The following is a 21515-nucleotide window of genomic DNA, read 5'->3' on the forward strand; positions in this document are numbered from 1 at the left end:
CCGCCGCCGAGCCGGGTTTGGAGGAGGCGGGGTATGTCTCTCTGGCCTTGGACTCGGCGGCGTTGGCGCACTTCCTCTCCTCGCCCGCGGGGGCAGCGCAGGCCGGCTTGGCTTCCTTCGGGGTTGGCGGTTGCTGCGAGGTCGGGGAGTCCTTCACCCGCTGGCAGATCTCAGCGTAGGAAGGCTTCCTCAGCTCCTGCAAGCAAAACAACAGCGACATTAGTATTATTATTAGTAGTAGTAGTAGTAGTAGTAGTAGTAGTAGTATTCAGACTTCATACACATCCTTGTGTTCGAAATTCTCAGCAATAAAAAGTAAATCTTTTCAGACTTGCACTTGCACAACTTTTGTTTCCCCTCAGGAGAAGACGCGTCCGTAATCTAAATCAATACGAGACGCCGCAGAATTAATTCACCTTCTTTTGCTCATGATGGGATTGATTTGTCTGAGAGGAGGTGGGCGTTTAAAGAAGAGAAAAGGAAGGAATCAATACTGACTGTGGCGGCGCCGTTGACTTGCACGGATTTGCTTGCCGTGGACAGAGTGCCGGGGACTCGCTCCACAGACGTCTGCACCTCCTTCGGCTTCACCTCCGTCACCTTCACCTCCCTGAAACAAACACACAGCCGGCAACGCCGAATAAAACTACAGGTGGGGACAGACGGACGTCCAGGTGAATATAACGGCTCTCTGTCTGAGATTTAGAAACATCTAAAGAGAGAAGAGAGACGTCGTGATAACATGTGGGAGTCGAGAGCGGTGTAACCGTCACGTGTGAAATACAGTTTTACTGACGATAGTTCTCCTCAGTAAAACATGTGATCAGGACATCATGGATGTTTCTCTGATCATGTGACTTTGTAAACAACCAATCAGTGTTTAGACCAACAGGAGGAGAGCTAGCAACGTTAGCAGCACCGCTAACGGAGAACCAGCAGAGGTTCACTTCAGTTATGTCATGATGCGTTCAGGCTCTGCTCAGTGAACATGAGTACTGGGTGAAGGTAAATGATAACATTCTCGTGATGCGTTCACATGAAATCTAGTAAAATGTAGTGTCGGTGATGAACTAGAATGTGGACCAGCTGGATCCTTAGTCTGATCCTTGTGAACCAGCTGCTGTAATCAAACCACAAAGGGATCAAGACATCGATATTGATCATCAAGGCTCGGCGGCAAAAAGAAAATCCGTGTTCAGGGATAAAATGGTTAAAATCTCCTTACGCTGCTGGGAGGGCGGGAGCGGGGCCGTGTGGCGTGACGGCGGCCGGGGTCAAGGTCGGGGCCGAGGCCGGGGTCAAGGTCGACGAGGGCTGGAAGCTCGTGGGCATCGGGGAGGAGGAGGACCGGAGGGGCTCTTTGGGGCCCGCTGGAGAGAGCGCTGCTCCGGTACTGGAATCGGCGCTTATATTCTGCGAAGAAGACGTAAACGTGATTTAGCATCATCATCATCATCTGTGTACCTTTTTTTTTCAATATTGAAGGAAGTTGCAGCTTTTAACGCTGAATTCTTGCTCTGCTGAATTGCAGAAACTTAAATACCGATTTTGAGAGATTTTTTTTTTTTTTTTTTTTTAAAACAAAGGGGTGTAAATGTATGGGGGTTTATCGGCAGATATTGAATATAATATTAACAAAAAGAACAAAATGTTCTAATCAGTGTATAATTACCGCTAACGGAGAACCAACAGGAGGAGAGCTAGTAACGTTAGCAGCATGCTGCAGCGTGTAATAAATATAAATATATTTATTACACGCTGAATGGGTAAATGCATACGCATGTATTCCTGTTATTTAAAGGAACAGTGCGTAGGCTTTAGTGGCATCTGGTGGTTTGTGGCAAATTAGCAGCTACTCTTAAATTATATATACTTTAATACGGCCAGTGTCCGTTCTGGGCTACGTAGGTATAAAGATTCTTAGTTTCGGGTGATTATACAGTGATTAGAACATAATTTTGTTAATATTATATTCAATAACTGCTGATGAACCCCCATACATGTTACACGTTGTCCCCTTTAAAAAAAAATGAAACAATCTCTCAAAATCGTTTAGGTTTCTGCAATTTAGCGGTAAACACAAGAGACGCCCTCGCGGTCCTCACCCGTTCCTTGCCGTTGCCGACCACGACGCTGCTGGCCAGCCGGGCGTCGAACACGTCGTCGGTCTTGAGCTGGCCGGCCGCTCCGGGCAGCGGGGGGAAGCTGGAGAGGCCCAGCTCGAAGCTCGGAGACGGGGGTTTGGGAGGAGGAGGCGGCGACTGAGGCGTCGCCCGCTACGCGACGGCAACAAACAGAGAGTCAGCAACACACACACACACACACAGCAACCAACACAGAGTCGGCAACAAACACAGTACAAAGAGTCAGCAACAAACGCAGAGTCATTGCAACACACAAAAAGAGTCAGCCACACACACACACACACACACACACACACACACACACACACACACAGAGCTCGGACCAGTCGATGAAACGTTACATTACAGGATGCGTTCCCTCTTTCATTGGGAGGACGACAAATAAAAGAAGAGGAAGAACTTACTGTAAACTTTTCGTCCCTCTTTTTCCTAGAAGCAGAAACATTTTTCCTTTGAGAAAGAAAACACTTCAACTTACAAACATCAGTTCTATCTGAGGCGAGGACTTTAATGTTCACTTTTAATGCGGTTCTCCTCTTTTTTTAACCTTTTAATAAATAAAACGCTAAAGCAGATGAAGGTCAGGCTACATTGATACTATCGGTTTTATATTATTTTGTAGACTTATAAAAAATACAATCACAATATGTTTTTATTTATTGGAATATTCTGCTTCAATCCATATTTGTTGTTGTTCAGGAGGCAGCACTGACGAGTTGTAGTCAATAAAGAAAGTTCATTTAATCTAAAAAATGTTTAATCCTGTGAATCACTTTATCCAAATTGAGGATTTTGTTTGAGGATTAATTCTAATAATTTATATTTAAAATATCATAAAAGCTATACATTAAAACTAATAAAATAAATAAAAACAATAAGAACATAGAACAACATGTATATATTCTATACAGACCAAGTAAAGAATTTATTTTTCGGGGTTTTATAAGCTCAACTTTCCAGATTTACTCATTTGAAATTGATAGTCATGCTCTTCGTGGCTTTTGGTTTTTCTTTAAAAAAATTTTTTGAACATAACGAAATACGAATGTTATTGGGATCACTTTGGTGAAACTTAAGCCGTCAACACATCTAGATTTTAAAGGCCCTGATGTTTTAAAATGTCGTTTATCTACCAGGTAAACAAAAGTAACGTCTCTAACTCAACTTTTCTGACATTAATATCTCAGAATAACGACAAACGAAACCGCGTTTAGCGGCGGCATCGGAGCGGGAGCCCTACCTTCCTCGGCCGAGACCCAGGGAGTAGTCGGGGGTCGTGGGCTCGGTCACCCGGCCCGTGCCCACGGTGTCCCGGCGGGGGAAGGCCGCGGTTGAGGGTAGGCGGGTCCTGGGCTGGCTGGCGGGGAGCCGCGTGGGCGGGCTGCTGCGAACCCCGTTGAGCCGCTCGCTGGGGAAGCTGGGGAAGAGGCCCGGGTTGTCCAGCAGCCCCGCGCTGCGGTCCACCGCCGGGAGCGCCGGCCTCAGGTGAGGTTTACTGTGGTTCCTACGGGGGAAAGACGACACGATTCAGACATCCGGACACACGGGAGGAAACGGACTTTGGGTTTAAATGAGACGAGCTCTTAAAATACTTTACTGGAAGACGAGAACAAAATATGAGATTATGCCAGAAAATACAAATAAAAAGCATTTTGACCAATGGATTTCCATGACTTTTAACCAAATTTACATGGCCAAACATTTTGTGAAATATGGGTGTAAACATGAAAAAGTGAGTAAATGTAGTATTTAAACTAACAATGAGAATTCAAAGCATACAGTAAACCTTAAATGACTCAAATGAATGAGACAATAGTTTTATTAAAAGAATAAACATTTATATAGATGCCTGCTTATATTTTGAGCGTCTTTCTTTTAAAAGCATATTAATTATTTCAAACTCAGCGTAAATGAACGTCACGAACACATGAATATAACACATTTACATGACTTTTCCAAAACTTTTGGGGATTTTTTCTGTTCTTCAAGGACTTTTCCAGGCCTGGAAATAACCATTTGACTATGCTCGTTTTCATGCACTTTTCCTTTAATAATTGAAAGAGAAATGACGGATATGAACCTGTTCCTGGGCGAGTAGTGTCTGACGGTGAGCGGGGACGTCGCTGGTTTAAAACTATGCGAGGTGGTAAATCCATTGATGAACTGGTTGTTGTGGAATGGCGCAACCTGGAGAACAAGGAGGAAGCACGGCAGCTGCGTTAGCATCAAGTCAAAGAGACGATATTCAGTTCTCAAGAAGGTTACGAGTGTTTGTAGTGAGAGGAAAGTGGGAAATAAATACAGATTATAGACCCGAAAAGGCATTTACAAGATACTAAAAAATACAATCTTCACAACTAGAAAGGCTGGGTGTGAAACTAGAAATAAGGAGTTCAAAAATAAGTAAACAGTTTAAATGTACATTGCATCACGTCTCATCCACCTGTATGTCAACTGAAATAACTCAAAACTATTGTGAAATGGAAACGTTGGCAATACATTTGTCCCAGCTGTGAAAGGAAAACATCTAAACACCAATATAAAAAAAAAAAAAAAAAAAAAAATAAAAAAAACACACAGGCGACTAAACACCACTTCCTTTGGCTTCAACGAGTCCCACACAACTCGTCTTTCAGGACAAACACGTGGAGTTATCACGTCGGCCGTACCAGCGCGGGGTCGATGAAGCTGTGGGTGGCCGACCAGGCCTGCGGCGTGATGAGGCTGTACAGGGGGAACTGCTGCTGCGGGCTGTAGACCGGCGGGATGTAGTAGGACGTGTAGCGCTGCTGCTGCTGCTGCTGCTGGGCGTACGGGTTCACCTCCACCGGCCGGTAGCCGTTCTTTGGCATGAAAGTGTTGATGGCGATCGCCTTCGCCTTGATCCTCGCCTGGTGGGAGGCAGAATGGAGGGGGTCAGCATGTTAGCACGAGCTAGCTGGGTGTTGATGACGCACATTTATCTTTATTAGCAACTTATTCCTTAGGAGATTAGATTGATTCGTCCCGAGGGAAATTGTTGCAGAACAAAGAGCACAAATAAACATATAAACAATAAAGATGAGCAATAAAAGAAAGAAAAAAAAAAAAGTAAAAGTGAGGCAGTATGTGTGTGTGTGTGTGTGTGTGTGTGTGTGTGTGTGTGTGTGTGTGTGTGTGTGTGCGCTAAATGTTCAGTAGATTCTGGGGTCAGTATTTAGAATAGAACGTTTTACCTTAATTGGCTTCCCTTGGAAGGTCTTGACCTCCTCGCGGAGATACTGATATGCCTTCGAGAAAGACAAAGCGTTACCAGGAGGTTTCACATGACAGAGAAACTCAACAATCAAATAAACATGGAGGACATCAAAGGGAAAACTGGGACTTGATCACATACGAAGGCACATTTGGAGCGAATGTTGGTAAAACATAACAATTATAATAATCGTTCGCCACGCTAGAAAGAAAATGCAGAAATTCCAAAGATTAAAGTTGTAAGTTTTAAAAGAAAAGAAAAAGCTCAAATCATGTTGTCTCTTCAATGATTATGATGTTGTAATTATTAATAATTAAGTATTTTCTTAATGCTAAATCTGATTTCAAAAGGATAATTTGTCCATAAACGGCAGCGTCTGCGGTCGACCCAACACCTCCATCATTATTGTTATTAATAGAATCATTATAAAGTGAAGCTACGGGTTCTTTGACAACATTCTGATGGGTTTCTTGTAAATTCATGACTGTAATCTCAGAGAATAATCTAGTTTCTTTTCTTTTAAATGTACTGACTCAAACACCAGAGAATTCACCGTGAGTATTCATTGTTACGGATCACTAGTTGGATGCTGTGTATGTATTATTATTAACTGAAAGGAGAAGGAATAAAGAACTTCCTCTGGTCTTTGTGTTACCTGCTGTGCGTCTGCTTCTGATTCAAAGGTGATGAACCAGTTGTCGTTGTAGGCAAATTCACAGTTGATGAACTTGGGCAAGTTGTCCCCTTTAAAAAGAGCCTCGACCTCCTGCAAAACAAAACGTCATCATCATCAGTCACTTTCACCGTGACGCACAAAAACCAGCCGAGTCGCGCAGGAAGGCCGTTTTAGACGGCTGCATCGGAAAATGTGGTCGCCGGGGTCAAGAACAGTTCAAGCCAAACGGACCAGGCATGGAACAATGTAATGGTTTTATAACAAATTAGAGGAGGGGTCGAGTGCTGGTGGGCGGGATTTGTGTGTTCAGGAAAATGCAGAAATCAATGCAGGGCTGTGTATGCAAATGTAAAAAGATTATTAAAAGGGTGTTTGTTTTTGTTTAGTTTTTCTGCCGCTTGTTTATGTACTTTATTATTGTCTGACGAACCTCATTTTTGTATTCACGCTTAATGTTAATATATCAAAATGGATACAAATGTAAGGGACGCGAAAGCGGATGATTTAACTGATTTAATGTACGGTGTGTGAAAACATTAAAAACTAGTGCAACATTTAGGAAATGGAGGATTTATACGACGCAAAAATAACACAATTTAAAGTTGTTACAGGTTCAATACGAGCAGACTTTCTGCTGGTTGAGCTTCGACACGGAACCCAAAATGGCTTCAATTTCCTTTAAGACGTACATGATCGGTTGGGTTAAAATGTCAAACAACTACTGACAACCCAGAACACAATACGCTCAGAGAAATGATCACCAGGATGTAGTTATGCCGTCGGCCGTGTAGCTCCAGGAAGTCTGTCAATTATCGTGTATATGTGGCTGATCAAGTTAAGAGTGTGACGTTCTGCTGTTGATGCACAATAAAGAAGTTAAATAACATTTACAATAATAACGAATGGAATAAAACATTCACGCTGCGACTAGCAAACCATTAAAAAACTGGTGGGAGGGAAATTAAGCCGACCTCAGTTTTTTTCCGTGTCTCACTCCAATCTCAGAAACACTGGGCGGCCAGTTGACCCTCCCTCCCTCCCTCCCAAAAACAAAAACTCTTCGGATCTACACGAGTCACGTGGATGACATATTTTGATTTCAAAATGGCGAAGTTTGCAGGAATGTAAAGTTTCACCTTTTTGTGAAGCACATTGAGATTTCACTGCATTTGCCGTATGAAATAAAATCATTATGATTATTGTAATTATTATAATAAAGTAAAAGAAGGTGGTTTCTTGACCAAAAGATTAAACAAATGTGTTGAGTTTTTTTCACGCAAATATTTTGACTTTGTAGTCTTCGAAAATGTCAGAGAATATTAAAGTTTTTCTTCTTCTTTTAAATGTATGACTTTCACTGCATTATATAAATTAAATTAAATTAAATAGATGTTGACTAATTTAAAACATTCACAATAGTGGAATCAGACTGAGAGACAAACCTCTGAGCAACACTCAAGAACAGAAGGAATCAGCAGTCGTTGGTAAAACAAAGTGGAAGCTCGGCATCTAAATGTGTCAATTAAACTATTTAAAACATTTGGTGTCTGAATTCTGACGTCTGTATCTCAGTTTAAAGTAGTTCCCCTTGAAGGAAAGAGGAGGGAGCAGCAGAGGAAGTGAGTGAATGACCCTGGAACCCGCTCACCTCGATGGGTGTGGTCTCAGGAACCTCTCGGAGGATCACGATGCAGCGGTTCTGATTGGGCCGCACCTTCTCCCCCTTCTCGTCCACCTGGACCAGCGGCAGCGCTGCAGACCACGAGGGAAACGCAGCGACAGTTAGTTTACAGAACCTCATGAGTTCGTCGTGACGTCTTTTAATCAGACAACCCTTCTGCGCATCCCGTCTGCTTCATGACGTCATCCACAGGCTTTCAAAGAGCTTTATTACATGAATGTTCCAAAAAGACAATTTTGACAAAGCATAATAATAACAACATTACAGTAGATTAGTTAAAAGAAAAGTTAAGGGATTCTTGATACAATACAAATTCTCTCTCCCTCTCCTTTCTCCCCCCCCAACAGGCCACATGTCAGCTGGTTTACTGCAGCGGTTGGAACCCAAAATAAACTATTTTGCCGCCATTTAATTGCAATAAATTGAAAAAAGAAAAGAAAGAAGATGCCGAAACAATAACACAATGATGCCAGTTTGTAAAGAAGTCTGAATTCAAGCTTTGGTAGCTCTCTCCACAGGACGACAAGCCAAGTGCTTTTAAAATGCTTGTTTTCTGAATGAGTCCGGCGGCCATCATTAAACCAAAACATCATCACGTGTTTGTTGGACTCACAGCGTAAAATGTCCACGATGAGCTCCACGTCGGTGCTGAGCTTCTTGACGTGGTCCAGGTTGGCCACCGTCACAATCGGTACATACTGGTCGCTGTCCATCTGGGAGATGAGGTACATGTCACTGGCCAGGTTCTCCCTGGTGGGAGCAGAGGAAGCAGACAGGCGGTTAGCTCGCATCGACTCACACAGGTCATTAAAATGGGGTCACATTAAACCGCTTCGTTCAGGAAACCCAGGAGGGAACAGAACGTGAGCTCTCCGCTGCTGGAAAAGGAAATGTTTTGTAGGCGTGACCATAGTCTGCTCGTGTTTATTGTGGTTTTGGAGAAGCGAACGGAAGAGTAAACTATATTTGACGTTGTGTTTTAAATTTGAGAAAATGTGACATGCTTTTCACAAAATATCACAATGTTAAGCTTCATTCTGTTTTCTTTTTCTGACGGAAGCGTTCGTCACAAACGATGCGTTCAAGGACCCTCAGAAAGATGAAAATCTGTCGATAATAATCTTTTTTTTTTTGCAGCTTCTGACTGATAAACGGTGTCGTTTTGGGGTTCAGCGGCTTAAAGGAACCGTTTGAGGGTCAGTAGCTTATTGTTTTCCTTCCTGTGAGGCATCTTCCGATACTAATATGTGAAAAATTTACTACAATCTACAAAATGGCAGGACCTGAATCAAGTCAGCGTCTTAAAGTACTCTCAAGAGTACCTCATTGAAGTAAAGTACTCGACGTAGACTCACCGGGAAAGACAGAACTCCAAAGTCTTCTTCAGGTGCTCCCTCAGACCCTCCTGGGGACTCTCTTGCTGGGGCTCGCTGCCTGGAAACACACAAGGGGGAATGTTTTGGTAAATTAAAAGAGCCTCTTAAATAATCCATGACCATGGGAGCAAAAAATACACAATTTAACCCCGTTAAATGAGAACCCACCAAAAAAAACCCCACAGAAAATGGCGTACATGTCGCATGTTTGTGTGCAGTTCAACAAAACGAAAACCAGTTTACCGCACATTTACACATCACGGTAAAGTTGACTGAGAACTAATTCACATTAGAGACTTCAACGAGGAAACAATCTCGGAAATCAAATCGCGAGGTTTTTAAAAAATGGGATGAAAACCATCAATAATTTGGCTCAAATTTTTCAGAATATTTAGTAATATTTCTGGCGTAGTTGTTGACATTTCCTTCAGGTCGACGGCATTTAGTGACGGATGTCTCGTCACAGAGTCTGGAACCGGTCAATTAAACCTGAACGCTGCGATAAATAAAACATGAAGACATGAAAACAAAATGTCTCTTACACCACCTCCAGTCAATGCATTTCAGCCACTGAGGAAATAAAGAGATAGTTTTGCTGACGGTACGATGCGTCTCAGCCAACAGCAACTAAACAAACACTCTGTTGCATTTAAAGAAATCAGAAAATACAATTTATTAAGCCTGAAAACTTTTCTAAATTTATCCGAATGTAAAATTTGATTCTGTATTTCAAAGCAGACTAACTAACTAACATACAAAGATACACTGGGTCCTACATACACACACACACAAACTCCTCAATCGATCCAGAAGTTGTCGTCGTCCGCCATCTTGACGTCACGTTAAGACACGCCCCCTTATTATTGATTAGTCTGATCTCAATCTCACATAAGTTCCACACCAGAGGGGAAGACCGACCTCACATTAAAGTCCAGCGTTCCAAAGACACCCGTGATCGTATTCTGGGGCATTAAATAAAGATTTCACAGTCAGAATATCTATAAATACCGGCGGAAGTGAGGCATAAATAATAGACGCGCGTTCTGCCAGTAGAAATGGTTGCTGGTCACACACACACACACACACACACACACACACACACACACACACACCCACACCCACACACACGCTGCTCTCAGTGATGACTGTGTGTCTCTGTTGTGTTACGATGTGTAGTACAATGTCTGCAGACTCAAACGCTCCATGTGAAGGAAACCCCTCAAAGTGTAGGAAGAAGATGCGAGTGAAGGGAACGCCAGAGACTCGTGGTTAACAGCTGATCTGCAACCAGCCAGCAATCCGCCTCTGACACACAACCCATCACTAACCAGCCCACCTGTGCGTCCTGGTTGCCCCGGCTCGGGGTACTCCGGGTAGGCCGGCTCGGCGCACTCCGGGACCGCGGGGACCGCTGGGACCGGCTCGTCCGGCATCACCGGCGCCGGTGGAGGCTCATCTGGGTCGGCTAGTAGTGGCTCCTTGAAAGCCTCGTCCTCGCTGGCTTCATAGCCTGAGACGACAAACAAGGAGACGGGCAGGTGTGATGATTATTTAAAAAAGGTGTTGTGAAACTGAAAGGGCCTCGCACGTGAAAAACACACCTTTAAAATACCTAAAAGTTGTGTTTAATAGCTGGCCTGAGTCTTTAAAAAAGGACCAATCACTCGCTTGTCTTGTTTTACTTAGATTGGTATTTAAATAATGTGACCATCTCAAATAAGCGTACGTTTACTGTGATGGCTCAAATTATGAATTCAGAATCACTAATTCAAACAAAAAACAAAAAGTCATGTCTTAATTTAATTTGCTCATTTGATTAAATTATAAAAAGGATTATATTCTTTATTTACTAATATTTTACTTCACTGTATCAAATTCCAATTTGCTGCTTTGAGTTGTTGGAAATATATTCTGTATTTATTTATGTTTTTTCCAATTAAACTTTACTGTATTTCTGTTAATACAATTAAACACTTCCTGGGAGAAGTCCAAAGAAATACAGTAATTACATTGATCGAGCAGCTCGAGGGCTTTAAATGTGAAACATTTTGAGAAGTGTTGTGTTCAGTTTTACTGACTGTGGTTTATTTTTCTTAGAGAGGAAACTAGGACATGATCAAGTTGTACAATTAATTAAATCAAGAAAAAAAGGTTTTGTTTGCAGGAAACTGCATCAACAGCAAATGGAAACGGGTCGAATAAACACAACGCTTATAAAAACAGGGAAATTAGAAATAAAATCCGTCTCCGATATGAAACCCGTTTCAAATTAAAGCCGCTTAATCTGAGGGGAATAAAAAAGAGCTTTGAGGTTACGAGGAAGCGTGCTTGCTAACAACCAGACTAGGTTTCTGCAGGTAGAGAACCTGCGATTTGTTCTTCATAAAAACACACAATCCAAATAAGGAAACAAAAGATTCTATTTTTATGGTTTAAAACAAATCCTGTCATTAGTAGTTTTAATGATGTATTTGTGTAAAAAGCTTTATATTCATGTAAAAACATCTGTATTGATCTGTAGTCTCACCAATACTATATTTTACTAGATTACATGTGAACGCATCATGAGAGCGTTATCATTTACCTTCAGCCAGTACTCACTTTCACTGAGCAGAGCCTGAACGCATCATCATGCTGCTAACATTACTAGCTCTCCTCCTGTTGGTCTAAACCAGGGGTGTCAAACATACGGCCCGCGGGCCGGCCCAGGCAGGCAAACAGTGGGCTGATGTCAGAATTTTTGGTCTTCATGTTTCTAGTTTATGTAGAAATACCTTAAAATAGGGTTTATCATCCAAAAACCTTCACCAATGATTTAAACATAGAGAAATATTGTCGTTATGTATGCATTATTATGCTATGATTTTACTGGTTCGGCCCACTTGAGATCAAAATGGGCAGCATGCGGGGGCCCCGTAACTAAAATGAGTTTGACACCCCTGGTCTAAACACTGATTGGTTGTTTTCACAGTCAATGATCAGAGAAACATAAATGATGTCCTAATCACACGTTTTACTGAATATTGGCGGATACCGATCGTCGCTAAAACTTTATTTCCCATCATGGCGGTTAACATTAAACTGATGGATCTTTATTTGCCAGATTAAACTCCATCTGCAGGAGCCGTCGTTCCACACAGACACCGCTACGGTAACGTGGAGCGGCTACACAGGAGGAAAAGAAGATCACGGCCGCTTGTGTGGAGGGGAAGATTCCTGTGGCAGGAATATTCATAGCGCGTTCTAAATGGAGTGTGAACGATTTACGAGGCGTCTCGGCACGAAAAGCGACGGGAGGCGAACAACTGTTGTTTCAACAAGCCAACATGACTGGAGCCTATGTGCTCTACGTGGCTGCAGACAGGAAGCGAAGGGCTGCGTTTGAACACTTCGCCTCCTTTGTAGTAGGATGTAATGTGTTTTATTCAGTCGATCATGACAATAAGTGAAGCCACGATCTAAAGTACAACCCCACCGAACCACCTTCAAATGTCTGTTCAGTTTTGTTTTTCCAACGTTAAAAACAACAAGTTACTCACACTTCCATTCCTTTCAATGCTTCAACCACACCCGTTACTCTCCTTCCACTACAACTATACAATAAAGTTTTTAAAAAAGGCGTTAAGAGTGCTCCAACAAGGATTTAATATCATGCAATTAACAATTTAAGTAAAAATTAGTATTACCATCGGACGCTTACAATTTATTGTTGCACGTCCAGGAGTCATTTCCGCTCCTTTCAGTATTCAACGACAACCGACTTCTTCAAGTTCTTACACAAGTTTTTTCACATTAAAAAGGCAGAAACACACGACTTAGCATTGCTACACATGTTATATACGCTGCAATTTAACACTTCACCTCTTTCATTGGCTACACTTCAACCCCACCTGACTGACCCCTTCCACACTTCAGTGTTTCAAATTCAACTGGCAGTTGAACCACCTTCATTTTTCCAAGTACAACTACCACTTCAACTCCTTTCCAACTACAACTTTAGTTTGTTTCATCGTTCTCCCACTAAAAACAACTTCTCCAAGTTCTTATGCGAGGACCGCCACTTTAAGTTCTTTAACTTTTTACTCTCATACAAATACAACTTCATAGGAATTCCCCTTTTAGAGAAACGTCTGTTGCTTTGACATATTTGTGCCTCAGAAGTTGGCAGTGAGGCGGTCAGACTATCGGTCCATTACACCTCAAATAAAAACATGATTTTCTGACTCCAATGTTTAGCTCAGTTATTTGTGATGTTAGTACGACGTTAGCCTTCTGTTAGCATCTCTCATGTTAACGGGTCGGTTTTGACCCATGTCTTAAATCAGCTGTAAAATACACTAAAAATGATTATCTATCATCCAATTTATTTCTCATCTCTTGGTTACCTTGTGAGGCTTCCTTATCCATGAACATATTGGTTTTAATATTTTTGGTGTGGGCCTCTGGGCCTTTTCTTTGTCAGGATACCTTGATTTCAATTAAAGAAATGGTTAAATGAACCTCAAGAGAATCATATAAATAAAAAAAAAAGTTGTTGTGTTGCCTGACTATTACTGAGGGGTATTAGGACACATCTCTTGAATGAAACTAAGCACATTTGCATCTCAAATGAGCTGCTGACCTTCTGGGCCGGGCTCGGCCGAGCTATCGCAGCCCTCCTTCCATGGCTGCAGGGCAGCAGTTGTGCCGTCGGCGCTCCCGCTGGGGTCCAGGCTAAACATGTGGTTGGCCCATGCTTTCGCATTGGGGTTGAGGTCCGAAACCTTAGCGGATTCCTACGGAGAAAACACAGGAATTGGGTCAGGGATGTCTGCACACGGAAAAAGAATGATGCATATTTACACAGGTAGAAAAAGATGATGCAACGTTTTCCCTTTTAGATATTTTAAGGGAACACTGAAAGATCCATGGCGCTTAACGTATAGTTACGGGACAGAGATATGCCCGAAGACTGTGGGCGTAACCGGCATAGAGGGAATCCAATTATCTGTAAATGAATATCCCATATTTATTGACTACTTTATTGCCTTTGTACAAGCCCTGTACAGAAAGCAGCAAGTATTAAATGCATTATAAAGAAGCAAAGGTTAAATATCCTGTAAACTATTTAGATTTCGCTGCAAAACATTTACTCACGTGTAGATTTGTAAGACCTTTCTGAAGCATCTCAAAAACAACAAAAGAGTCAACCTTTGTATAATCCACAGACATTAAATAGTGTTTTAAAATCGGTGAACTACTTGTGACAGCCACATGATCGCGCGGTACAATGATTTCCATGACTTTAAACCAATTTTCCATGACCAAACATTTAGTGAAATCTGGGTGTAGACATGAAAAAGTGAGTAAATGTAGTATTTAAACTAACAATGAGAATACAAAGCATACAGTAAACCTTAAATGACACAAATGAATGAGAGACAATAGTTTGATTAAAAGAATAAACATTTATATAGATGCCTGTATGTATGCCTGCTTATATTTTGAGTCTTTCTTTTAAAAGCATATTAATTATTTCAAACTCAGCGTAAATGAACGACATGAACACATGAATATAACACATTTACATGACTTTTCCCGGTTTCCATGACCGTAAAAACCCTGCAAGAATTCAGAGGTGCTCGGCCACAACCACAGAGCAGCAACTAAGCTTCAATCATCTGCCTACAAGGACTTCTCGCCACTTGAGGCCCTCAGGCGCACTCACGGGATCAAAGCAGCGGCGCGTCTCGCGGGCCAACAGGCCGTAACCCAGAGCCGTGGTCAGAGACGCCGTTTCATTGAAGTACCGAGGCGTGGCGAGCCAGGACCTTCCCGGCGACGGCGGCGATAAAAAGCTCCAACGCATCCAATCCGATGATTAAAACGCACGTAAACGGAGTCCGCCGATCTGTCCATGGGGTGTCTCAAGCCATAGCGAGGCCGCCGCCTCCACCTCCAAGTCATCCCCGTCAAATGACTGTGCACTGCCACGCTCCGTCTGGCACCCTCCCCTCTCCTCCAAGATTCAACAAATCTGATGACGCCACCTGAGGCTCCGCTGACGTCGCAGGAGCCGACTGACCGTCTCTGCTTTTTTTTGTTGTTTTGTCTTTATTCTCCGGCAAGAAATTTCTTTCTTTCTCTCTTTCTCACTCACACACACACACACACACACACACACACACACACACACACACCTGAGCTCAGACGAAAGCCGGCTCCAGTGATCCAGGCGCTAAATCAAACCCCCTCTCCGCCCTCTTGAGACTTGGGTTTTAATAGATTATTCTGCTAACGAGTTGCTGAGGCACAACAAAAAAAAGGCTGCTTCTTGGGATTAGCCACAGAAACAAACAAAAAAAAGGACGAGAGATTAAAAAGGAAAAAGAGGTTTAATGAGATAACACCGACTTGGTACGAGGCGGGAAGCAAAAAAAAGACATCGTTCCTGGGTCACGCATCTCAAACGATACGAGATAACTCCGACCAGACAGACTAATGAAAAACTCCCACTCCTGTCTGGGCTGGCTGTCATGTTCTGGGCAAAGCGTGACCTTTCAACAGCTTTTTTTTAATGTTCCCTTCCTTGACAAAGGAAGGAAAAGGTTATCTGCGGATTGAAGGTGTATCTTTTTTTGGGTGGGAGTCGATGTGATTCATCAGGAGACGAGTTACGGTCGGTGTCATCGGAGGGCAGCCGGTGACGGAAAGACGGCGAAGCAAGAGTCAACAAAACAACAACTAACAAAACAGCATCCGTCTGTCTGCAGACCCGAGGCTCATCTTCCTCGTCTGACAGCGACCAGAGCTGAAGGGAACGAGTGATGAGCTATCCGACGCGTCACAACTATAATAATAATAATAATATAACATAGCCCTAATATAACATCCACACAAGAGGCTCAAGGAGATGAAAGCATTACCGCATCAGCGTGAGACGGCATTCAAACTGACACAAACTCGTTGTCAACACACGTCACATGTAGATAAAAGACAGACCCGTGTATAAATACGGATTTATGGTCACAAACGCTGTCCGGCTTTTTCAGATTAATGTAAATGAGCCTTGTGTGCCGATTGACGACAGAGAAATACATTGATCAGAGATGTGAAGGACGTCGCCTCTCTTCAAAGCTGCCCGACAACCGTGTGCGAGAACAACCTCACTTCAGGTTTGTGTGTTTGTAGTAACACAGAAAGACGGCAGATAACACAACACCTTCGTGAGGAAACTGAAAGTGTTAAATTATAACGTCACCATGATGTGTTTGAATGTCATTTTGTGGATTTTTTTTGTTGGAGAGAAACTTTAACAAATCCAGTTGTTTGAAGGTGTTTTCACTGCAATATAAAAAAAGATATTAGAGGCAATTACGACCAGTTTAACTTCCTGACACGAGCTTATAAGACATCACTTAAACTACTAATGACACAAATGTCAGAGTTGGTGATCGCTGGAACAGAGTGACTAATGACGAGTTTGAATGAAGTGCGTTTCACAATCAGCAAAGTCATATCCTCTCACAGCGTCGAGGAGATTTTGTACGTTAATAAATTATAGGAATAATCCAAATCCCCATTGAGATAATACCATGTTCATACACATTCTGACCAATGGATTTCCATGACCAAACATTTAGTGAAATATGGGTGTAGACATGAAAAAGTGAGAAAATGTAGTATTTAAACTAACAATGAGAACACAAAGCATACAGTAAACCTTAAATGACAAATGAATGAGACAATAGTTTGATTAAAAGAATAAACATTTATATGGATGCCTGCTTATATTTTGAGCGTCTTTCTTTTAAAAGCATATTAATTATTTCAAACTCAGCGTAAATGAACACATGAATATAACACATTTACATGACTTTTACAAACCTTTGGGATTTTATTTTTTTCAAGAACTTTTCCAGGCCTGGAAATAACCATTTGAAAATTCATGACCTTTCCAGGTTTTCCATGACCGTGAGAACCCTGAAATACATCGTTTTAAATCGGACGATATTTCCATTTCGGACGAGCAAGTTTGGCTGTCGGGCGACTGAAAAGACGGCTGCCACCCTTTCACCGCCACTTTTACGAGGCAAAAAAGGACACACCGACTGACAGGGATTCCTTACTTTATCTGCAGGTGCCGAAAAGAAGAAAAGAAACGAGCCCTCGATCTTTCACATCGTCTGCGGTGAAACCAACGAGCCACGCGACGTTGTTAAATACACGTCTGACGTAACGCCAGCAGCTGCGAGGGGGAGAAGTCCAGCTTTCCTCGGCTGGTTGGTTTCTGCTCTTCGCATTCCCAAACAAAAGTGCACTTGCAAATGTCGGGCGACTAAAAGTACGGCCGTTAAAGCGTGACGTTCCTCAGACGAGACGGGGATCCGATCCCAGTCGGGGTTTTGCTTCCCAAGAGGATTTTGTCTGGAACCGATTTGATGCAACACGCGGGGCTAAAAATAGGTCACGTTTGAGTTCAGCTGTGTGTGTGTGTGTGTGTGTGTGTGTGTGTGTGTGTGTGTGTGTGTGTGTGTGTGTGTGTGTGTGTGTGTGTGTGTGTGTGTGTGTGTGTGTGTGTGTGTGTGTGTGTGTGTGTGTGTGTGTGTGTGTGTGTGTGTAAGGAAAACACTCATGGGATTGGTACCAGTTTAGCTCCACTTTGATTTGGGGTTAAAAGAAGTCAAGAATTAACGCATTTTTCGTTCGTTAAATGATACGGTTTAATATTTCCAAGCAATACACTTCACATTTAATTAATTTAAATGATATTGAATCGTGTTCTGCGGTCACACAGACATAGGAGTGCAGCGGTTTTATCTGATTTCTAAGGGAAATTACCGGCATTTAAATTTGTACTTCCTGCTGGTTAAAAACTTTGTTTTACAGTTTTCATTCACTGCACAATTAGGAAGTCGTACGAGGTACTCATCCATAGTACTACTCTACTACAGATGCTAGTACAAAGCAATGTACTGCTGCGGAGAGTTCGTTCATATTCAAAGTCACAAAATAAACAGACGAAAGTGACAGATCGAGGACGAGAGACTCCTGTGTTCTGTGAGGTAAAACTGTTTTTTTCCCATGAAGTCTGGTGACTGATGAGAGCTTTACGGTCTGAAGTAAAAAATGAAATATATATTCTGCTGCTGGTGCTCCTATCATGCCTCAGACTTTGCTCAGGAGCCTTGGCATCCTGAATGTGTGTTCAACCCTGGAAGCAGTGTTTGGTTCTCTGAAGGCTTTGTAGTGATCGCCCGCTGGAGTTTCTCTCATGTGTCAATAAAGTCTTTCCATTTCCTTACTTTTGAGCTCAGGGGAAATAACGTTTTCTCCGCCTGGAGGCCATACGATGACTTCTTACCCTTCACTTCCTCATTGTGTTCTATCTGACTGAAAGACATCAGGGAAACAACACATCCCTGTGACGGACAGTTTCCATGAATCTACTCTGAGCTGGATACGTAAAATATTATCAGAGAGAGACAGAGAAAGAGACAGAAAGAGAGAGACAGACACAGCAAGAGAGAAAGAGAGAGAGACAGACAGACAGCGAGAGAGAGAGAGAGAGAGACAGACAGACAGACAGAGAGAGACAGACAGACAGAGAGAACGGCTTAAGCCTGAAACACAGACTAAAACAGGAAGTGACCCCTTTACTCCTCAAGCCTCAGCGTTGGTGTCCAATACTCTGAAAGTTGGTTTAAAAGATATAGTTCACACAGCTACTTCATCTCCCCCAGCTTCAGTCTTCTAGTGGAGATCCACCAAATCCAAATGGGCCGGTTCTGACTCCACTATGTTCAACATGGCGGCCGGGTCACAACCGCTCTCGTTGCAACGCCACATTAAAACATTCAGGCGTGAAAGCAGACCACGCAGAAATGAAACGTTTATGCATGTTTGTTCAGCGCCGCCTGGTTTCTGGACAGAAATCTAAAAGGGACCGTTTGTTTAGTTGCTGGTCCGAGGAGAATACAGAATTTATGGTATTTGGCTGGCGGTCGCTTTTAGCCCTGACGGTCTTTGTGTGTCACATGTGCTCCCATCAATCAAACCAGCAGAGCCCTGCAGCCACAGCCACAGGATTTTTTCACTTTTTGTTCACAAATTAACCACCATTTTGTATGATTTTTGAATTAAATAGTTATGCCATAAAAGGAACCATCGACTAGTGTTCTAGTGTGATTGTCTAGTTTTTTTAAAGACATGTAAAAGCTTCTAAATTTACCTGAGGGTTATTTGCTGACGTTTTTTATGCAACATTTAAAATCTCTTTAAAACACACACCCTTTTTTTGGGGCATCAAACCAAAAAGCCAGGAGTCTAATAAAAAAAAATGCTGACTCATTTTTTAGTTTGAGGACTCGGATGGACACATTTCATTTCCTGTGAATTTTTCACAATAAAAGGTCTACTGCTTCCTCTTCCTCCATACGGTATTATATTTGTTTTTTAAAGTGAAGAACAGTTGATAACTTAGCGCTGAATTTTCTGTATTATCACAATAAAATCCCCCCCGTTATTTTGTCATCTTAAACGCTCTTATTTTGAAAAAAATTATAATCTGGAAATTTATGGATCGGATAGATTTTGCGGTAAAAAAACAACACACATTTCCTGGTTTTAGGACTCATAACATTTGATGGTTCGAGTTTCACAAATGTGAGGACTTTTTTTCACTGACAAGGCCTCAGTTAAATGTACTGTGTGTGTAGTAGACAAAAGCTTTATGCCGAGTCATCACAGAACAATATCCTGACAGGAACATGACGTCACGCCTGTGATCAATCAGCTCGCTACCGGCTCGTGAACACAGAGCAACGGGTCACTGTTATTCAGTTACAACCGCTTCTTTTCTCCGCTTCGTGTTTCTTTACAAAACGCTTCTCTATTACACGCATTATCAGCGTGGGAAATCAATGCCGGTGAAGAACGAGCCGAGGCTGGAGCGATGCTACGTTCATGAATGAAACAGTTTGGAAAAGGGGACTAAAACAAAGTTAAAACAAACGGAAGGATCATTAATATCTAATGGACTTTGGATGGCTCCGTCTGTTGTCGCACGCGTTTAAAAATCTCTCACAACCAGACATGACGTTTTATTTGCTGAGCGATCAGGCAATCCTTATTGTGAAGGAATACAACATGACTGGATATTCAAGTTGGGCAAGTCGGACTTGAACCAGACAAAAACTATATTAGTTAGTCAATAATATATTACAACAAGTCGACAAATACTAACGACAAGAACACGGCTAACTTACTGTCGGACCGTTGACGTTTACGTGCAACTACAGCAGAGTTGCACGTAAACTTCTCTGCTGGAAACCATACATTTTCCATTCCCAAAAAACATAAGAATCATTAAACTGATGCGACACAATCATGCGTTCAGCAGATTGCTGCAATAATAAAACACACACATTGATCCAGCGGGGTATCATCACATTCAGCTGTGATGCTTGTCCAGTAAGACAATGCAACGCGTGGATGACTCGACAAATATGTAAGAACGTCAATGAAGTCACTCAGAGAGACTGAAGACTTGTGCGCGAGAACCTGAATGAACAAACGCTCATTCAATTAGTTTCTTAGGTTTTCAACCGGACTTTATACCACATTGTACTGCTGCTTGATAGCATACAGGGCAGGTCAACATCATGTGTACTGTGAGATAATAAACAGTTGATTTACAGAGAGAGAACTATTTAGATCACTCAATTCTTAAGTGTTTAACTCTACTCATTTGTGGTCAGAAAATGTTAAATCAAGTTGTACTGCCAATTATTTCTATGTAGGTAAAAGGGGAAAAATAGATTTTTTTCCCTTCTTCATCTGTATATTTATACAACTAAAACTACTCAGGACTGGGGGGAAAAACCTTAATTAAACCACGTTCAATTTAACCTTGATTAAATTGTTATATGAAGTTGTACTGCCAACAATTTCTATTTAGGGGGAAAATAGATTTTTTTTCTTCTTCATCTGTATACAACTAAAACTACATGGGACTGGGGGGAAAAAAACACCAAAAGTATCCAAGATGCAGAAAACCTTTAGGATGGAAAGCAGGAAGACGTGTAAAAACTACTCACCAAATGAGAGTTCTCCTTCGCCTCTTGAACTTGCTGCACCTGTGGTTCAGCTACAACTTTCGTGTCCTGGTCAGAAGTCATGAGCCGTCTGCTTCTTGGCTCCTCAGGGAGAAGTCTCTGTGTCACCAAGTAAGCTGAGGGGAAACAAGTTCAGATTCAGGAATGATGTCAGCATAATGTCATCTGTGCCAGTGTCTGATAGTTACTTAATAAAAGCCGGTCGAGGACAGTGGATTTTGACTTTAAAACCGTGCGACTGGATTTCAAATATTTTTTGCCTTTTCATCACAGACAGAATCCATATATGCAGAAATTAGGGCTGCAAC

At 42.2% G+C, this 21515-nt stretch overlaps 1 protein-coding gene across 1 annotated transcript in view; it reads right to left on the reverse strand.

The window, feature by feature from the left end:
• larp4b (La ribonucleoprotein 4B) overlaps positions 1-21270 on the reverse strand; it is a gene marked incomplete at both ends in the record, with an annotated part of 21398 nt that extends 128 nt beyond the window's left edge. The window contains 16 exons of the mRNA XM_079218053.1: positions 1-196; positions 499-610; positions 1226-1413; positions 2106-2276; positions 2549-2573; positions 3385-3648; positions 4225-4331; positions 4814-5035; positions 5360-5413; positions 6035-6145; positions 7704-7807; positions 8350-8486; positions 9092-9170; positions 10449-10622; positions 13734-13887; positions 21190-21270. The exon at positions 1-196 is cut by the window's left edge and continues 128 nt beyond it. Coding sequence (XP_079074179.1) covers positions 1-196; positions 499-610; positions 1226-1413; positions 2106-2276; positions 2549-2573; positions 3385-3648; positions 4225-4331; positions 4814-5035; positions 5360-5413; positions 6035-6145; positions 7704-7807; positions 8350-8486; positions 9092-9170; positions 10449-10622; positions 13734-13887; positions 21190-21270 — 2179 coding nt within the window. The remainder of the gene's footprint in view (positions 197-498; positions 611-1225; positions 1414-2105; positions 2277-2548; positions 2574-3384; positions 3649-4224; positions 4332-4813; positions 5036-5359; positions 5414-6034; positions 6146-7703; positions 7808-8349; positions 8487-9091; positions 9171-10448; positions 10623-13733; positions 13888-21189) is intronic.
• Positions 21271-21515: the final 245 nt, after the last annotated feature.

Source organism: Taurulus bubalis (assembly GCF_910589615.1).
Source record: "Taurulus bubalis genome assembly, chromosome: 1".
NCBI lineage: Eukaryota > Metazoa > Chordata > Actinopteri > Perciformes > Cottidae > Taurulus > Taurulus bubalis.